General features: G+C 36.2%; 1 protein-coding gene across 3 annotated transcripts; it reads right to left on the reverse strand.

The window, feature by feature from the left end:
* Positions 1–1,516: 1,516 nt before the first annotated feature.
* Positions 1,517–17,017, reverse strand: LOC109009579 (protein KAKU4). 3 transcript variants are annotated; one of them, XM_035682726.1, is made up of 13 exons: positions 16,591–17,017; positions 14,482–14,543; positions 13,379–13,494; positions 8,752–8,867; positions 8,550–8,680; positions 7,495–7,677; positions 6,717–6,984; positions 6,470–6,540; positions 6,311–6,347; positions 4,362–4,443; positions 3,506–3,594; positions 2,124–2,220; positions 1,517–2,042 (listed from the first exon to the last, which is right to left on the reverse strand). In XM_035682726.1, the coding sequence occupies exons 1-13, from the start codon at positions 16,865–16,867 to the stop codon at positions 1,643–1,645; spliced, it is 1,929 nt and encodes a 642-aa protein (XP_035538619.1). In that variant the 5' UTR covers positions 16,868–17,017; the 3' UTR covers positions 1,517–1,642. The 3 variants fall into 3 exon arrangements, with proteins under 3 accessions (XP_035538619.1, XP_018845647.1, XP_018845648.1); XM_018990102.2 differs by having other exon boundaries at positions 6,470–6,546; positions 16,591–17,016; XM_018990103.2 differs by having other exon boundaries at positions 6,470–6,546; positions 8,782–8,867; positions 16,591–17,015.
* Positions 17,018–21,461: the final 4,444 nt, after the last annotated feature.

Consider the following 21,461-nt stretch of genomic DNA (forward strand, 5'->3'; position numbering starts at 1 on the left):
AGAGAGAGAGAGAGTATTACCAGATCAACAGATTGATCATTTATTACATCCTCAAGACTGATGGTCATATCCCCACGCATGTTGGAAGCTAGGCGATGGACGAGCTCAGGGCTATAAGAAACCAATGACGATCAGAAACACCTTGAGAAAGATCAGAGCTGAAACCGAAATTCATTTATGTTAGAAAGTCATGGTGGTAGAACTGCAGCACTACATGCTGCTGAGAAATACCCAAAAAAATAACAATAAAAATAAAAATAAAAATAAAAATTGACGCGTATAAATTGTAGTGTGTATGTATATAATATATTTGAAAGTCATAGTCTCTTCATCGTTGTGAGGGACGGTAGGACTAGAAATGGTCCCTGTTTTCCTTCGATATTTGCGTCTTACAAGAAGACAATTATATAACGATGTTCTAGTGGTGCCGCTGAGACCCTATCCACATCAAGCAGGATTTTATTATTTACAACGCTAATTACAATAACACCACTTATAAAAAAAATTCAAAATCAAAATGCAATATTATATCTTTGTAGAAAACATTCGTACTTTCGCATCGAATAATGCTTTAAACTCACAATGTGGGTGCGTACGTACGTACGTATTAGATGGGATTTGACTTGCGGAAATGAACATCCAAGCCGTGTCCTTGTCCTCCTAGCTCTACCGTAGGATACAAAAGGAAGAGTCATAGGGAGTCATGACAAAACGATGAACGATATTATCTCAAACGAATCTGTTTGTCCTACTCTCATTGTAAGATTTTGTTGTTAGAACTCTACTTAAATTAACGTAATTCAATTTAATTTTAAATTAAATTTAACATCTAAACACTCAACTCTCAAATTATTAAACTTATCTCAACTCAAAATCACTTTACACGTGAGACTCCATAATTTTTTCAATTCAATAACTCTTTACACGCAGGACCTACAATTTTTTTCAAATTTTCATAAATATTTTTAAACTCATTTTAACATTCCAAACACATCTAAATTTATCTTAAGTAAGCATTACAAACTTACTCCATCATCTCAACTCACTATTATTCTTAAAGAACTCAACTTATCGCAACTCAACTCAACATCAAAGACAGTAATGTTCTATTTATAGAATATGAGGGTCGATGGTCATGTTGTAAGGCTGGATTACATGTTACACACGGTTAATCCAACGACAGGAAAGAGTGAGAAATTCATGGTCGGGCTGATAACCTAAGCAATAACAAAAACGGAATGAAAATCTCAGTACATGAAAATTGCTTTAAACAAAGTCCTTCGATACATTTTGCAAGTACATCACAATAGGGTATAATTATCATTTTCGAGTCAGCTGCAGATCAATGCATGCATCCATGCATGCATTTTGTCCACCAACAAGCGAATAATCGCATTTCAAGCAAGCATTACCATCTAATGTTTCATACCCAATTATTTCCAAATTTTGGAAGCCTGGCTACATGAGACAAAAATCTCAAAAAAAAAAAAAAAAAAAAAAAAGAGAAGACCCTGCCTAGTTGACATGAACTCATTATCAATTTAATAACTTACAAATGCCCTACCGTGGCATTATCCTTAATTTCCTAGACTAGTTTACAGTGAGTTATACAACAGTTATAGCCCAAAAGAAGAATCTGGCATCATTGGTTCCTACCCCTTCCCCTACCCCTGCCCTTCCTATTGTATCTGTTGGTTTGCTTTCCCCGTTGCTTCTCAACAATGTTGCTAGCCTTGCCTGCCACAGTGTCTTTTGAATTTGGCTGAGACAGGTCCTCATGAGGCAACTCTTCATACTGCATACTAGAACTGTCTAAGGAGTCATCTGCTACGCTATCGTTCTCATTTACATTTGGAACATCACAAGAGGCTAGGCCATCATTGTCATTTACGTTCGGGACCTCAATGAAAGCCTCGCTCAAAAGCTCACAGGTTTCTTCCATAGGAGCACTTGTGGCTATCTTACCATGACTGGTACTGATGTGATTGTTTTCCTTGTCATGGGGCTCAGGATTTTGTTCTGCATCTCGTCCTGCAGATAAGCTGAAAGAGAAGAGACCCGTCCCAATAAATATAATTCTAAATAATGTCGCATTAAAAAGAACGGGCAGTCACCCTTCCTACCTAGATCCTGAAGAAGGGAAACCATTAACAGCAAATCCACTTCCTGTTCCAGCCATCTCTTTTGATGAAAAGAATTTTCTGTCGGGTACTGTTGAATCTGAAATTGCATTCAGAAGTAGGATGAGCACGAAAAGATTCAGAATTAACAGCAGGGAGCATAAATTTGCCTACTTTTACACAAGGAGAATGACCATAACTCAGGTGAGAGAAACTAAATACAATAGGAAATCCATATCTACATGTTTTTACTTTTAAATAATAAAAAAATAAAAAAATTGAGATATAACGAAGCCATCCAGAAAGGAGAAACAACAACAACTAAGCAAACAGTATCAAATTGAACTTTCCCACCCCCTTCAAAATGTGAGAAATAAGGCAGCAGCCAAAACAAACACCCAAAATATATTGTCCAGTCAGATTAAACAATAAGAGTTTAACATTTATAAATGATAAATATATCCAAAATATCTAGTGGCATAGCCTCAGTTCGGTGTGCATAAAACAATGAAAATACTAGTTAATTGACTAGTTAAGCAAACACGTGGCACCAATTAATTAGTCAGAGAAGAGGTAGATTAGATTCAAACCTTTCATTCTATAAATTAGAACAGAATATATACAAACAAGATCAGCTTATAGGCTATGCAACCCTAAGGTTGGACTGCACAGTATGAGGCAAAGAGACTCAAATTGGGTGAAAAAATCAGGTAAACCCCAAGTTACAGAAAAGTAAGACTTTTAATAACATTTCAGGGGAAATTTCCAGAAAACTTAGCAAATATAATAAATCTAATTCCTATCAAGCAATTTTTGGTAAAGGAAAATTCACCAAGTAGCTAAATACGGTAAGATTTGTAAGCTAAACAATTAAAATGGTGAAACTAATATTAAATAAATTAAGAGACCACAAAAATTGATGGTGCAGAGACTGATATTCATTCAAAAAGTTAAAATTCATTCAATATTTGTTTCTGGCAAGAAGTTGCAATCCAACAAACAAAAAGATACTTGTATAACCAAATTAAAAAACATCACACTAATACTATTCATTTCAGAAAATTCACCAAAAAGAAAAAAACCACACTAGCAAAAAAGGACAGCTATAGAGTAAATATTAAATAGCACAATATTAAGCACAAGCACGGCAGAATGTCAACATATAATATAAAGACAACTAATTTATAATATAAAGACAACTAATTTATTTTAATTCTGCCTTTCCCTTAGAATGTTAACATACAATGTAAAGACAATTTCTATTCTGTTTTTCATACTACCTTCCTGAGAAACTGTCAAACATATTGTCAATTTTTCAATATTCAATAAGTAACATATGGACAATTTTTATTCTACAAGGCAACTGATGGGTCTAGAACTTTCACCTTGTGTGGTTCCTCCCACTGTGGAGTTATGCTGCTCGTTTGTCAGAATATCATCCTTCAGACCATCAACATTTCCAGGACTAGCATCACTGTGGTACATGTAGCAACCCAAAGTTACAACACCACAAGTGAAAATTAGCTTACAAAGAAGAGAAGGGGGATTTTTGGTGCGAAGCCAGTTTTCTTGTGTGTGGGGGGGGGGGGTTGTTTGTTTATCGTGCAAAAAAGAAAACCCTTAACTAATACAACATCATTCTAGGTTTTACTTTGATTTAGTGGCATCCTTCATAAGGAGGCCATATTTATTCGGAGACAGATAGAATGACGAAGTATTGGGGCACTTCTTTTTTTTTATAAGTAATAAGAGTATTGGGGCACTTCTAGGCCAGGTACATAATGGGTTCAACAAGTTTAATATTTATTTTGTGGCCCTTGTCAATAGTCAAACATGCACATAAAAGTTGTAACCATGAAAAATGAAGTAAGAAAACTTTCTTAAAGAGGACACAGTTTCCTCACTAGAGAAGACAGATCATGTTACAAGAGTATAGGAGGACATTAAAGAATTTTGACTCTTCAGACATGTTCTCGTAGTATTAAATCCACTTGATGTAACATAGATTTTGCCCAAGGGGTAAAATACACGTGCTAATAAGCAATTTAAGATTGCAGCACATAGGCGTTTGCCCCCCCCCCCCCCCTCTCTCTCTGTGTCTCTCCATGGCACTAAGTACCCCCTAAACCAAATATATATACAACATAAAAGCTTACATATGAAGCAAAATGAAACTAATAATGTTCACAAAAAATTATGAAGCTGCATGAGTAATAATCACCAATAAAAACACCAACTAACCAGGGTGTTTGAGTCTCCATATCTGCTGAAGATTGGACTCTTTTTCCATCAATTAATATCCCTTTCGTGCCATCCTGTGAGCCTATATCAAATGATTTTTAACAGTTAAAAGAAAATTTCCTTTCTGTATAGAAAGAGAAGTAAAACACAATGGATTTTTGGTACTATCTAATGGATTGCATCAAGGTAACACATACAAAAAGGGCATATTCAGCTTGTAAAATTATCTGTAGCTGAAGAAAAGAGTTCGTGTGTTTGTATAGTTGATTTACATAGTTGGCACACTACTGATTACGACAAGCTTTTGGGTTGAAAGTTTTAATGTGTCGATGCCAGGTTGTTCTATAAGGTCTTTGGTCCAAATCTGGCCGGCCCCCATTCAGTAGATCTCAGTTTTCACTTCAGTGTTCGTTTCTGCTCAGCAGCACATGAAAGGTATGCATGCAGTTCAGTGAGAAGGGATTTGGTGACCGAATCCTAGTAACCTAAGCTTTTGGATTGAAAGCTTTAACAAAATAAAATGTTTTTCATTATACATAGCAAATGGTCATAACTTGCAATGACATTTGTGTATCCTTATATACACTACAAAACACTTCCTTTTTATAAATAAAAATATTATATATATATATATCAATAGGAGTAACCAAGTACACCGAATGTATACAAGAAAACATCTTGCCCATATTAGAAAGTCCCAAATGACCCAAAAAGCCTGTGAAAAACAACCCAAAATACACCAAGCCCGACCCCAACCCCTTGTTTCCCGTAGAACTAAAACTCTACCCGAAAACCCAACCCCAACCACTTATTTCCCGTCTTTACAATGTCCTCCCTTTAGACTTCCCTCTAGTTGAGCTACCACCCTTAGCATCGTAGTTTACACTAAAAAACACTTCTTTCTCTTATGAAAGCAGCCGCCCACCAAGATGGAGTCGTGCAGACTTGATAACTCCGCGAAAAGATCCTTTGTACCATCCATATCATATCCGGAAATTTTTATTGCTGGATGTCCCCTTGACAGCTTGAATAGCAATATCACTGAAAAAACTTAGTCAAAGACAGCCTCTATAGATGGCTGTTCTAAGGTTCACAACCATGTCAATCTCCCACAAGGATATATCTATTTGGAATAAGACATCAAGTAGTTCTAATTCATTTCTCCACAAGAACAGCAAAGCCCACTTAAGGGAATAGAACCAAAAATCCATGTCCTCCCAATACAACTGAAATCCACATTCTTCACAACATTTCCGATTGTTTCTTTCCAAGTTCAATTTGATAGGTACTAGCTTTGACGGACCTTGAAAGGGGAGAAGAATCCATCTTCTCCAGACCATTCCACCATCGATCAAAGAATCAGCTTTCTGATTTCCGTTGAGATCTATAATAGGTATCAGCCATGAGTCTATAGAGAGAGCTTATTCAGTACATCACAATATGACAAGCACATTGTTACTACTCCACTCACTAAATTAGAATTTTTCTTTAGTCCGCTTCCTCCACCATACCATCTTATGGCTGCTTATACCAATAGGCTTTCAAAAGCCAGCAGATAGCCTTTTTTCAATTTCCCCAGATATCAAAAGGTAGTTTTTGGCATTTTTCCTATAGAATCATTCAATAATTAAAAAAAAAATGATATAAAAACAATATGAAAACCCTGTAGCCTACATTGGTTCACCTGATTCTCAATCCCCTTGCTTCCGGATGGACTCGCAATGCTATTAACAAACTACAGGATGCTGTGTAAAATCTATTTCAATTTCTAATGAAATGTAATTTTTACCTGTAGTCTATAAAAATTAACTTAAATATCAAAGGAAACACAAAGTACACTACTGTTAAACAGCAGAGAAACAGATAATTAACAGAAGTACTAGCAACGCATCATTATGTTGCTATGAGGTAAAACATAATTGAAAGTGAATGATGATTATAAAGACCACCTCCTTTTTCCGAAAAGATCTGAGTGGCTTCCAAATCCTTCACAACAAAATGGTAAACTGTGTCAGCAACTCTATAACTAGAACCATAGAAAAACGATTATGGCATTCATTATCAGCTAATACATAAAATATGAACTCCCATTCCACTACTCAAAGTACCTGCTTTTTTTCAGAAGCAATAATAGCTGGATTATGAGACAAAACTTCCTTTTGCAGCACATCTTGTGTCACTGAAACTGAAGAAGCATAAAATAAAGTTCTATATTATAAATATTTACATTTTAATTTCTCTATATTCTGAAATTTAGATAGTTTGGACAATTAGGCAATCTGTTTTGCTACTAATGAGAATAGATTACTGAAATAACTCAACAAATTTCCCTCCACCCAGTAATTAAAACCATACCTGGGAAGCCATTAGATGCTTCTCCTATGGCCAAGTTCAAAGAAGCATCTATTGGTTGTGTTGATTTCTGCCTTTTATCTCCATCACCATCTTCTAGTTTTTCAGTCGCTAGAGAATTCAGGCTACTTTTACGTTCTAAAGCAAATTGAGACCAGTCAATTTTAGAGGATGGCAGAGTCCTTAGCATCTCCTCTGTTGCCTTTGATCGCACTCTTCGTATTTCCTCCTGAATATTCCATGAGCCAGTGCCAGGAGATTCCCTTTTCAGCTGCATTCAATTTTCAGCACATTAACCATAATAAATTGAGTAAGCAGAATGCAGGGAAGAAAATACATCTATATATCTTTTTTGTTCCTTTCGTCCTTTTTCTTTTTCAGCTTTTTAATTCCACAAAACACAATAAGTGGAAGTGTTTGTGGAATAATAGAAAAAAATATTCCTCATCATCAAAATGTATTGACATAGTTTTGTAAATATATTTGAAGAACTTGCTTTTAGCACTGATTCTAAAGTACAAGGACGATTACAAGATAAAGAAAGACATAATGTGCTTCCCTTCTGACTGTAGATGCTTTACAAGTTGAAGAATTATAGGAAAAATTCAAACTTAAAGGAATGAATCCCAGACAATCTCAAAGAAGAAGATTTTACAAGTAGACCATTTGGTTAACACATATGAAAAAACCAACAGGTCCATTCTATCAAAGGCATTCCAGTGTGAATAGATGCAAGTCACTGAAGTCGCTAAAATACAGGGAGTATGAAGGGAAATGGCACCTTTGATGTTGACACAGAATTCCCACCAATTGAATATGGTGTTTCTTCCTTGTAAAGCTGTATCCCTATTGGAGATAGGGACTTAAATTCAATATGTTTTGCAGAAGGAGAGGCCCATGGAGGAAGTCCCCGCATGTACGATCTGGCCATATCCACTGGTGAACCCACTTCAACTTCGGTAACCTGGATCATTCAAAATCAGTTTTGTGATGCAAACAATAGGGCATTACACTTCCAAAAACAACCCTTTATTATTGCAATAATTGTACTCCAGTGTCTTCTCCATAGAAAAAGAAAAAAAATATTTATCCTGAATATGTTAAATATCATGAAAATTTACATATCCAATGATTTTGTATGTAGACTACTGGAAACAACAGCAATTATACTCAATAAACTTTCGTTTAAACAGTAAGCACAGAAATAGACATTTATCTTACATAATGAGAGCTTACTTTACAAGAAAAAGAATGCAAGACTTGATGATAAAAAGGCACGTGCATATTCAGGACAGGTAGGTGGAAATATTTATAAGCAACAAGCCACCGGCACCAAATGGAAAGAGTTAAAAGCAAGAGTTTGGATGCTATAACTACAAGGACAGAAGTTACTTAGATAAGTAGGTTTACTCAACAACTTAAAATGAACTAACATTCACAAGCCGGTGAAGATAATTTATGGTTCAATTGACTTTTTTACCAGAAAGCACCAAGGAAGTAAGTGGTGAAGAGTTGGTGAAAGCCACAAGTACAATTCACATAAGGTATATATAAAATATAGATTAATAGAAAGGAGCAACTCTTGAATCTGCAATAGTAAAGGGTGACAATAGAAATTCGCAAGATGGCAGCTAGTCCCTTCAAAACTTGCAAAAAGATGTGCACAGAGACTGGAATTACAATTGCATATTCCTAATCAAGGCATCAAGATTGAACACAATAGAGCAGCAATATGCATATGTATGCATGTAGCACCCAAAAACACATGCACTTTTGCACATAACAAGCAAACCCCCCCCCACAATAACTAAAAGACTGTATGAAAGAATAACTAACTGGTGGCAACAAAACAGAATTCAAAGTGCCGGTTCCATGATCCAAATCTTTTGGATCTGTCAACTTCTTCTCCTCCAACCATTTCTTTGCCTCCATAACAGCTGTGCTGCAGAGATCAGGCATGTCTATATCTGTAATATAATTAACACCATAAGCCACACGTGGGTATTTCAACACATTATTTTATGGTTTTAAGCAATACCACTATCAATTGTTTTATTGAGCATCGTACTTGGTCTCCCATCCTCTGCATCTGTGGAAGTGAGACAATCCACAACTCTTGATTTAATGATCATAGTTAACCGATCACATTCTTCCCTGGTCAGAGGTAAGAAGCCCAAGCTCAAAGTCAAATAGTAGGAAAGATTACAAAAATGAATAATCTGCAGAAATGTTACATTTCAATACCCACTGCGAATAATTAGTCCTACTATTTTATACACTTACCCATGGTTCAGGATAATGGATGTGTATGCTTTTCAACAACTAGTGTTCCCTTAATATATAATGCTTTTAATTACACTGTAGGTATTGAATTTTTAGCATCTTTTTCTCCTTCCAGATAGGTATTTCTCTTGTAAACTCCGTGTACTTGGGTTGCGCCTTTGCGCTTATCAATAAAGATTTCTCACTCATCAACAAAAAAATTACACCTTTCATAATAAACAGGAGAAGTTAAAAAAAATGTGTGTGGATCTTGCTATTTATTTATTTTGATAAGTAAGAATCTTTATTGAATAGAATGAAACTAGGCAATGCCCAAGTACATAGGAAGTATACAAAGTGAGACACCTAATTACATTCTAGTGAGCTGAAAAGAAGATAGAAACTCATGAACATTCCCACCCTTCAGCACAATAGCAGAAAACCACTGAAAAAGATAAAATACAAATAAATTCCAGATTTCCCCCACTGCGCGCTCCTTGTTGTTGAAACACCTATCATTCTTTTCCGGCCATAAACACCACATTAAGCACAAAGGCATCATTCGCCACACTGCTGCCAGTTGAGTGCTATTATGCCCTCTGTTCCAGCACACTCGTAGTTCCACCACACTCTTAGGCAATACCCAACTCAGCCCAGCTCTATTAAGGATACCAGCCCATAACTCCCCAGTTATTTTTCTAGCATCTCAATTACTTGTTGATGGGAATATCTTTTGAAAATCCCCCGTTTATAAGAGTTCCCTCCCATAATCTTAGGAGTTAGGTTAGTGCACTGAAGTTCAAGTGAATGGACAGTTTACAATGGTAGGGGAGTGTCATATGTATTTGAAGGGGGTCAGAAGATCTACTGTTAAGAGTGGATAAACAGTTAAGTCCATCTATACACATTTTTTGCAACAACTTTTTGGGTCCATAAAACAAGGATACTTCAAACTTCTACATGTGTTAGAGAACCTACAAATTACAAAACAAAGAGTACATGCTTTAGAAAAAATAAACCAAAAATTTAGGGAAACCCTTTCATATTAGTCCTGTATACTTGAGGTCGCTCCATCAGATTAGAAAACCATAGATCAATCAATTAAAAGCAATTGAGGTGGGCAACAACCCAGTATAATATTTGAGCTAGAACTTATGGACCTTCCTCTTATGGAAGGTGATTACACGTGGTCTAATAAACAAGCTTGGTCAAGGCTGGACAGATTCCTCATATCTCCCTCATGGGAAACGCAATTTCCAGATTTATGTCAGAAAAGACTTCCTCGGGTATGTTCTGATCATTTTCCCATAATGTTAGACTGTGGAGGAATTCCAGGGGGGAGAAGACCTTTTAAATTTGAGAATATGCAGTTAAAGACGGAGGGGTTTGTGGAATTGGTTAGGCAATGGTGGAATTCATATCAACTAGAGGGCACTCCAAGCAAGATATTGGCTGGAAAACTGAAAGCTTTGAAAGTGGATTTAAAGACATGGAATGAACAGTCTTTTGGAAATGTAATATTACAAAAATAAAATAAAATCTCCTACAAGAATTACAAAGCTTGGAGGGTGTTGAAGATGAGAATGAACGCAAAGGCCAAGTAATATCCGAGTTAGAAAGGTTGATGTTAATGAAGGAGATCTCCTGGAAGCAAAAGTCAAGAGCATTGTGGCTCAAGGAGGGGGATAGATGTACAAAGTTCTTTCATCGAGTTGCAAACTCACACAGGAAGTTTAATGCCATAGAGTCCATGACTATAGATGGAGGTATATCCTCAAATCAAGCTGTAAAAGATCACATTGCTGTACATTTCAAACGATTGTTGACGGAACCATATGAATGGAGGCCAAAGGTGGATGGTCTAGTTTTTGAGGCCATTGATCAAAACAGCATGACTTGGTTGGAGAGACCATTTGAAGAGGAAGAGGTACGACTAGTCGTCAGAAAAATGAACAAGGACAAAGCACCGGATCCAGACGGTTTTACCATGGCATTTTTTCAGACTTGTTGGGAGGTGGTGGGAGGAGATGTCGTGCAGGTTTTTCAGGAATTTTTCTCGTTTGGAAAATTCGAGAAAAGTTTAAACGCTACTTTTATTGCACTTGTACCAAAAAAGGTGAGTGTCATAGAGGTGCAAGATTTCAAGCCTATTAGTCTTGTGGGCAACATATACAAAGATAATAGCCAAGGTACTTGCTAACAGGATGAGCATAATAATAGATAAGATCATTTCTAAGTCTCAAAATGCCTTTGTGAGAGGTAGACAAATACTGAATTCAGTTCTTATAGCCAATGAGTGTCTGGACAGTAGACTTAAGTCGGGGGTACCCGGTATTTTATGTAAGGTGGACATGGAGAAGGCCTATGACCACGTCAATAGGGATTTTCTATTTTATTTGTTAGGTCAATGTGGATTTGGGGAAAGATGGAAGGGGTGGATGATGCATTGTGTGTCGATGGCTCGTTTCTCGATTTTGGTAAATGGTGATCCGGTGGGTTTCTTTAATAGTTCACGGGGACTACGACAAGGCGATCCACTTTCATCACTCTTATTTGTCCTCATGATGGAGGCACTTAGTAGAATGGTGTCGGCAGCTGCAGAGGGGGGTTTTTTTCCAGGATTTTCAGCGGGGGCTTCTAACCATGACTCCATCACTGTTTCTCATCTTTTGTTTGCAGATGATACGTTACTGTTTTGTGAGGAAAATGCAGGACATATTCAATCTTTAAAGGCTATCTTACTCTGTTTTGAAGCGGTATCCAGGTTAAAGATCAATCTTGCTAAAACGGAGATGGTTGCGTGGGTGCAGTGAGAAATCTTAGTGGGTTGGCAAGCTTATTGGGATGTGTTGTCTCCTCGTCGCCGTTGAAGTATCTTGGTCTCCCGTTGGGTGCAACTTTTAAAGCCAAGACAATTTGGGAGGATGTGTTAGAGAAATTAGAGCGTAGGTTGGCCGGGTGGAAAATGTTATACTTATCGAAAGGGAGGAAGATCACACTTATCAAGAGATATCTAACCTTCCCACATATTTTTTGTCTTTATTTCCCCTCCCGGCAAGCATGGCATCCAGAATTAAAAAACTCCAACGTGACTTTTTGTGGAGTTGACTAGGGGATGAGTTTAAATTTCACTTAGTTGGATGGGATAAAGTGTGTACTCCCTTGAGCGCTGGTGGGTTGGGGGTTCGTAATGATAGATCCTTTAATAAGGCTCTATTAGGAAAATGGTTGTGGCGTTATAATCATGAGAGGAAAGCCTTATGGAAAGGGGTAATTGATGCGAAGTTTGGGTGTGCAAGGGGGGGTTGGTGTTCTAATGAGGGGGGCTTATGGTGTTGGGTTGTGGAAGCACATAAGGCAAGGATGGGGGCCTTCTTGAGTAATACTAGGCTGTGTTTGGGGGAGGGTAGTAGAATCAGTTTTTGGAATGATGTGTGGGTGGGAGATATGGCTCTTAAAAATGCTTATCCTAACAATTTCAGAATTGCAAGAGAAAAGGAAGCTATGGTGGCTGATGTGAGGGGAGTTAGACATGGTTTACAGGAGTGGAACATTAATCTCACTAGGGAGGCACAAGATTGGGAAGTGAATGATCTGGTGGATTTTTTCATTTACTATATAACATCACTGTCGCGGTTCCAGCTGAAGACACGATGGAATGGAGGCCTTCCAAGAAAGCGAAATTTTCGGTACGCACTTTCTATGACATTCTTACAGCTCAAGATAGGCCCTATTTTCCTTGGAAGAACGTATGGAGGAGTAAAGCACCTCCCAAGGCTGCGTTCTTCATTTGAACAGCAACTTTAGGGAAGATACTAACCATAGACAACCTAAAAAGGCGTGGACTCACAATTATGCACTGGTGCTGTATGTGCAGAAATAGTGGAGAAACGGTAGATCATTTACTCTTACATTGTGATTTTGCAAGAGACATATGGACTTACTTTTTCAGCAGATTGGGAGTAGCATGGGTCATGCCGGGAACGGTGGTGGAACTACTAGCTAGTTGGAGAGGGATCACAGGGACACCACAGATTACAGCTATGTAGAAGATGACTCCTATTTGTATTTTATGGTGTATTTGGAGTGAAATGAATGATAGATTCTTTGAGGATCATGAACGCTCCTCGGAGGAGTTTAGGAGTTTTTTTTGGAAGACTTTATTTATGTGGGCCATTGCTTTACAGTTAAATGGTCTCAGCTTCCATGATTTTCTTGCAACAATTTCTAGTTCTTAATTTGGTGTAATCATATGTTTACCTCCGGTGTATTTGGGCTATATCTATCTTTATCAATACAATTGCTTCTTATTTATAAAAAAAATAAAAATAAAATAAATAAAATAAAATAAAACAACCCAGTATAAATCCAAATAGTTTTTTCTTTTATAAAATCACAATTACCTCGAGAAGGTCTCCTGCATAAGTAACTGTTCAATTAGACGCTTAATCTCACTCTTGTCAGCTGGTGTTTGGGGCTTCTTCCTAAGGCGCTTGATCATCTCTGATGATCCATCCTTCTGATGTAAGAATAAAAATAAGTATTGCGTCAAATATAAAACCAGCAAAATTGTAAGGAAAGTAGTATGTTTGTGTGGTTACAAACAGTATTTTAGGATTCCCATTGTTAGCGTAAACTTTGTTAGACATCAATATTGGTAGGGTCCAACCTAGATTAGAATTCACTAGGGAAACACACGAGTAATCTATTGAACAAGTCAACACAAGCATCAATCACTGCTTTCATGCATTAAATTCACTACTCTAAATATTAACATATCATTTGATGCATCTTCAACTACACAAAATAAATCAAGAGAACCTCAATTTACTTTTCCAACAATCATTATTTCTCTATAGGAGTGTGTAGTCCATCAACCATCTTTTACTCCATTGTGAGATGGCTACTACTTCGTGGAATGACTTATTTCGACAGGTTGGTTTAGCTTGAGTAATGCCCATAAGAGTAATGGACCTTTTTTCTCATGGCTAGGGTTAGGAGAAAGCCAACAAATTGCATCGGTGTGGAATAGAGTTCCTACTTGTCTATATGGTGTATTTGGATCGAAAGGACAAAAAGAATTTCGAGGACAGCAAACAGACATTGAAGCTCAAAAATTTATTTATTTTTAATACTCTTTTTCCCTAGACAACCTCTATAGACTTTAACAGGCTACTTTTTCATGATTTCTGGTATCTTTTTCTATTTCTAGATAGGCGACTCTCTTGTATACATCTTGTGTACTTTAATGAAAAAGTTATTTCTCTATGGACTTCCATATCTCCTTGTAAAAAGCACCTATCTTGATGCAAAATCAACATCTGCAGTGGGTAAATGAGAAACAACACCCATCTTAATGCACCTATCTTGGGCATAAAATCTATCATATACCCACTATAAAATACCCAATTCTTTTTCTTTTTTATTTCACATATTTTATATACATATACTCTTTACTCATCTACAACAAAACCATAACTCCAACACAGAATAATGATGAAGGTACCTGTATCAATCTATTATCCCTCCGAGTAGATATATCGTCGTCATCATTCTCAATATCATCATCTGCAAACAAAATTTTAAAAATTCGGTAAAAAGGATCTAAAAGAAAAATCCATTTTCCCTGCCTTAAGTATAAGAACTGCTCATTATTGTCCATAATTATTACATAATATGAAGCAAAAGGGTCAACAACTTAACAACTAGAGACATAAAGTGATTTGCAACAAAGAAAACATTTTTATATTGGCACGGGGTGTCCGAGAACAAAGTGCTGACTAATCCCAGGGGTGCACAGGTCCTCTCGGCAATGATTTTCCCACAAGTGCACATCAGGTAATTTAAGGGAAAATTCCCCCAGTCCGATGGCCATTAGAAATTGTTTGCACCCAAAAGGATTTGAACCTTAAACCTAGAGGAAACATACTACCAAGACCAAGACTTTTACCACTCGAGCCAACCCCTAGGGGGTTTCAAGAGGACATGCTTGTTGACAATGTCACATACCTGAAACCAAAAAAGCTAAGGGCACCAAAGATCAGGGTCACTTATGCCTCTTACAGTAAATATACTAGTAAAAATCAAGAAATATACCATTTCACCATCTTCTTTTTTATTGGCACCAGTTGTCCAATTACAAAGTCTCGACTAATCTTGAGGGTACACAGGCCCTCAGCAAGGAGTTTCCCGCAAGTAAACCTCAAGTAACTCAAGGGAAAGTTCCCCTAGTTTGATGGCCCCTAGAAATTTTTTGCACTAAAGAGGATTTGAACCTTAGACCTGGAGGGAGCATACCACCAAGACAAAGGCCTTTACAACTTGAGCCAATCCCTAGGGGTTTTTATCTTTCATATTGTGCAGTTTTCCAATCATCATCAAACACAATTACCTATCACGTATTTACTACACTGCACATGACAGAAAACCACAAATTCCCTAGACTAAAACCTAATGAGATCAACATAAGATGCAATAATCCACAAGTTTATTACCTCTATGGTTGTTCCTAGTGCAAAATTCTCGATACATAAACATTTATTAAAATAAAGCAAAACCCTATTGGGGCCAAAAGCAAAATTTCATTAAAAAAAAAGTGAATAAAAACGCGACTAGATCCCTTAATTTGAGAAAACCCCAAAAAACATTCCATGCATGTAATATGGTGGGTAATAAGGATAATATGACCATCGTATTGCCCTGTTCCACCTTCATTGGCCATCCCCTGATTTTAGCATCTTCATCCTGCCAATGCTATTTGGTTGATAAGATTGTTCGCTAACATGGACTCTGTGTGTGTGTTGCGACAACTCATCTTAAATACACTCATGATCACCTATCGTTTCAGGCCTTGTTTGTTTTGCAAAAATATCTCATCTCATCTTATCTCACATCATCATTACAATTTTTTCAAATTTTCACACAAAATAAAATAAACAATTCAACTTTTTCAAATTTCAAAATAATAATAATATTAAAAAATATATTCTAATAATATTTTATTCAACTTTTTAACTTTAATCTCAACTCATCTCTGAAAACAAACAGCCTCACTTACCTAGCTTGGCTGCTACATTTAACTACCCCAGGCAGAACCAAACTCAGACCACAAAAGGGAAGTTTGTCTTTCTGGTCCGTCACAGAATCAACCAACCCTTTATTTTCATCACAGTGAATAGGAGAGAGTTAAATTCGTTTCTTGAAATTTGCAGAAGAAGCATGAATAGAAAAGAAGAATAGTAATTAAACGTTGCGCATCGAACATGGCGCTGAGGCCGTTGGTTTCTGCTATCGAGCCGTCATTTTTCGTTAGTTCAAAAGATCAATAAGCCCCAACCGCGTTTTCTCCAACATCTCCCTTAACTCCTAAACACGACGAACAAATAATAGTTCAAAATATTAAATGCCCCAACAGCGTTTTCTCCAATGTTTTCCGCAGCTTCTAAACAAGACCACCAAATAATAATCAGAATAATAGTTCATAATACACTGTTTCCACAACCTTTATGGTCGCCTTCACCATGACCTAAAACCCTAGAATTAACACCCCTCCACCAAACAATTCAGCATCCAATTTCTAGACCTATACATGAATTATAGTAGAGAAAACACCTACCGGAACTTGAATCGCCACCGGAGGACGAGGCAGAAGACGAAGAAGACGAAGGCTCGGGAGAGAAAACAGTAGACAATATCTTTCCGGCGCCGCTAGCAATGAGACGAGTAGGGGAGTAAAGGAGCCTGGAGAGCCAACTAGGGTTTTCGGAAGCACCTGGATTGGTCAATCTTGGCCGCTCGTACGGAGTCCTCGGGGCGGCAACCCGCCTGCCTCGGACCACTTTTCCTCCCGATCGGGGCTCGGAGGCTCGGCGAGATCTGAAAACGGTTGCCATAGTACTGAGAGAGCGAGCGAGCAGTTAGTTGCAGAGATTAGCGAGCACACAGGAATATTCCGTTCTTGCGTTTTCCGAGAGAGACACAGATGAAAAAGAAAAATAGAGAGAAGAGTCTGCAGATTTATAGAAAGAGAAATCGATAAGTTGTTGAGCGTCGTAGCAGTTACCTTGGTTTATAGAGTGATTATTATTACCGGTACCTAACAAGCAACTTTGTTTTTTTTTTTTTTTTGAAGTACCAAGCAACTTTTAATTTTCAAAAATAACAAAAATAAAAATAAAATCAGACCGCGATCTCTATTATCCAATCAACAAGCAGATGACACGTCATAAAAAAAAAAAAAACAAGAAGCTGCAAATGACACCTGTACAACTGTTCTGTCCCCATCCAAAGAACCAAAACCGCGTACCTTACTTTTACACAACGGTCTTTTTTTTATCAAAATAATTAAAAAAATATTTTGCTCTCTATGTAAATTGTTTATTCGTTTGGAATCACAACTTCTCTCAACTCATCTCAACTCATCATTACAATTTTTTCAAATCTCAACATAAAATATAATAAACAATTCAATTTTTTCAAATCTTAAAATAATAATAATAATAATAAATAATATTCTAACAATATTTTATTATTTCAACTCAACTCACTTCAACATCCAAACGTAACCTATGTCTAAACAAATCGAAAACTAATTTCTGAAAACTTCGTCTTCTTAATCGTGTCTTCTTTGTATCAGCAACGTGCATCCATGTCCCTACCTGTCTTCGCAAGTCAATTCACAATCTTAATTTCTGAAAAACTACTTCCTGTCCCATGATTACAAATTCCAGTAACGTACCTTGCAAAACAAACGAGGCTAGCTAGTAGTTCACCCCCTCACAGAAAGTTCATAGAATTTTATTTCCAGCTTTAGTTGCCAAAGTTTGGTAGCACCAATGGTGTTGGTTTTCAAGTTCTTTCACTTTTTTAGTTAAAAGAAACTTTGTTCGTCATCTTGGATCTTATCATAATTATTGAAGTATCAAGTTTTAATGGTTATTCACTTAAATAATAAAAATAAAAAAACCACTTAAATGTCTCACATCAATAAATACAATAGGATGGTAATTTATGGTGAATTTGGATACACAAAACATCTCATCTCATTTTATTTCATCTCATCTTATTTTATTATTATAATTTTTTCAAATTTTTATATAAAAATATAATAAACAATTTAACTTTTTTAAATTCTAAAATAAAAATAATAATAATAATTATATTTTAACAATATTTTATTCAACTTTCAACAAAACATCTCATCTCATTTTATTTGAACTGTCTATCCAAACTCACCTTAAAATAAAAATAGCATTACTCATAGCTAAATACCACTTTTGAAACAACTTTTCCAAACTAGAAAAAATGAATCGCAGGATTATTATGTGCATTGGAAGGGATATTTCTTCCTTTTAAGAGGCCTAGCCTTTGAACAAAAGGCTTTTGGGCCTAAGACTAGAGTGAGCCCAACCCAGCCCAACCTCCTGCAATAAATGATCCGGTCATGGCAGACGCGGGCAGGACCCTTGCCTTAACCATACGTGAAGGGGTATGTCGCATTAAATGTATCGAAGATTTGATTATCGACAGGAGATTTGATTGTCGATAAGGACCTATCTCATTAAATGCAACAACATGAATGTTTGAGGGGACAAACCCTACGAGGGGGGAACTGAAGACAGAGAAAATGCAAGTTACTCACTCAATCATTTTTACTTTCACTTCTTCATATGGATTGAAGAATTTTAACTTTGGCATCTGTAACACCCCGTTCTCGAAATGACATTTTAGAATTTTCGATGAGCTAGTGTGCTACTACTAAACTTAAATATAAAAGATTTTCCTTTTTAACGACGCGACAGATATAAAAGAATTCCATAAAATAACAAATTTCAATAAATACTGAAAATTCAAAATAAAGTCTGTGGAATCACTTATTAAAAATACAGAAGTCTCGAGTGCTTATCAAAATAATTTATTTAAACTTTAAACCATAAAAGTAATTATAGCATAATCTGTCTAGGCCTCTGCCTCGCCTCCCTGGGTCAAGTCATGTCCTGCAGTCTCATCTTCATAAATGTCATCACCTGGGGTGGTTTAAAAACATGAAAATAAACTAAAATGAGTCGAATACTCAATAAGCAACACATCATACAGTAAACATAATAAACATAAGGTTTCTTGAAAAGCGTGCATATTCATAAATATATTCATAAATAACATGAACATGAACATTAATTTATCTTTCACTTATCATAGGTCGTTACCCACTATTGACCCCCGTGAGTTAGGCTTAGCGAATCTAAATAGATTCTGATTCCGCCCGTGGCCGCGGATTGTGGAATCCATACATAAGGAAGACAATACTGGGTGCACTACCAGCATACACGACCTGGCAATGCAATATGCCCATAACATAGGTACCGTTTTCATATCATAACATAGGTCATTACATAATTTATCAAATCACACTTGCATACTTGTCATTTCATAGATTTCAAAATAAATCACATACATACTTGTCACATCGTATCATAGATTTCAAATGAAATCACATTATTTCATAATATCGTGACACATGTTTACTCACATAAATTCATGACTTTTCATAGAAAATTTTATGAAACAACTCTCACATAAAATCATGCATTTCATAAATAATTTTATGAATAACTCTTACATAAAAATCATGTATGACTCCCATAATTATTTTAATGCATAAATTATCACATAAGATCATCAACATTCATAAACTTTAACATAAAATCATGACTTTTTATCATGTCTTGGGTATGTAAAAATGGACTTCCAATGAAGGGCATACATGCATAATATCATTTATAACAAAAATAAACAGTTTACACCATACATACATGTAAGAATATAATCATGCTACTTACCTTGCAACGCTAAACCACTATTTTCGGCACGTAATCGGTCGCCTATAAAAATAAACACGTAATTTGCATAAATTTCTAATTAAACAGGAGATTTTATTGAAAATCTAAACTATTAAAAAAATATCCTATATTTTCTGAACCTAAAATCTTCCTATCACTGAATTATTCTAAACTGATAATCTTTGGAGCAAAAAGACCTAAAGCCAGTAAATAAGAGCCTACGTAAAAAAAAAAAAATAGTCAGTCCAAAAACAATTTAGTCATTTCTTAAACACTAAGGGGTGTATATGTAATAATCTCAAAATAAATATTAATTAAATAATATAAGAGAGTTACAAGTCAAAATGGTGCTTTACGGAAGTACTTTACCAATTACACTTGACGGAAATAAGAATAAAAGAACCTACGAGACTTTATCAACTAGAAAATAAAAAGAAGAAAATAAATAGAGTTGTGCGGGAGTTTCAGAACTCACTAAAAGAGACGCAAATGCGTGATCGCGTGACGGTGGACCTGGGTGACGGAAATAAATCGACAGCAATTTCTATGCGAGGTGAAGTACTGAGGAAGGCCTCTGTTGAGGAGTTTTTACAGGGCTGAGACGTGAGGTGTGTCGTGTTTAGAAAGAGGTTTCGTGAGTTTTTTTTATAGAGGAAAAAAGTGAAGGATATATGATAGGGTTTCTCATATGAGTTGGTTTCCTAATAGCATTCGAATTTATTAATTTAGGGAATAAGGATGAGTATGAGGTAGGGTTATAATATCAAGAGATGAGATTTACGGGTAGAGATAGGAAGAAATGATATTTAAATTCAAATTAAACTTAAAATCTGAAAATAATAATAAAAAAATATTTTTAGTTATAAGAAAAATACTTAAAACTTATCTTATGGCCTAATCTTAGGATCGGGTTGTTACAAACTCCCCTCCTTATAAAAATTTATTCATCGGAATTTGCTAGACCTCAACAACTAACGTACTTATTCTCCACATTTTTTCGTTGTCTTTATTCTAAATCATTGATCAATTTGTCGAGCCTATTATTCCCAGACCTTTAATCCTTCGAGATTTATTCTTAAATCTCACTTATTGATCTCCAAAATTGTAAACGTCGATAATGGGTTCGATTATAAGCCTAAAATAATTTGACTAGACGATTATCTGAACTCCACAGAAAAATAATTAAAACTCCCCACATAGAATAATAAAACTCTTCACATGCAATAATAATCTCAAATAAATCGTAACCTGAGACTCTCCAAAGTTCAGATCCTAACTCCTATAATTCATGCTGAGATAGAATTTTGTTACCTATAGCACCTATAATATTTCCAATAGTCATCATGAATACCACAACTTACATAGCTAATACTCCAACAATAATCAATATTTCAAATTCAGGAAATTAGTTACCTGTGTTCTCATTGGCGGGCACATTGGTGTCACGCAATTGTGCCAAGGAGAAAACTCGAGCTGGTGCCATATTCTTCTGTCCATCTCTTGTAGCTTGAGTAGTAGCTATGTTCTTCCCAGGACAGTCTCGAAGATGGTGTCCTTCCTTCCCACACTTGAAACATGCTTCGGTTCCCAACAAACATTTCCCTGCATGCCTCTTACTACACTTTCCACACAGGGGAAGTCATCCTGT

This window comes from Juglans regia, chromosome 11 (genome assembly GCF_001411555.2).
Source record: "Juglans regia cultivar Chandler chromosome 11, Walnut 2.0, whole genome shotgun sequence".
NCBI classification, from domain to species: domain Eukaryota; kingdom Viridiplantae; phylum Streptophyta; class Magnoliopsida; order Fagales; family Juglandaceae; genus Juglans; species Juglans regia.

Bases quoted from the DNA above. Each gene is read 5' to 3' on its own strand.
- LOC109009579 (XM_018990102.2), bottom strand. From the start codon at position 16,867: ATGGCAACCGTTTTCAGATCTCGCCGAGCCTCCGAGCCCCGATCGGGA. The intron at 8,868-13,378 runs GTAATTGTGATT...ACCTCTGACCAG, and splicing joins ATGCAGGAGACCTTCTCGAG to GGAAGAATGTGATCGGTTAA. The intron at 2,221-3,505 runs GTGAAAGTTCTA...ATGCAATTTCAG, and splicing joins AGTGGGAGGAACCACACAAG to ATTCAACAGTACCCGACAGA.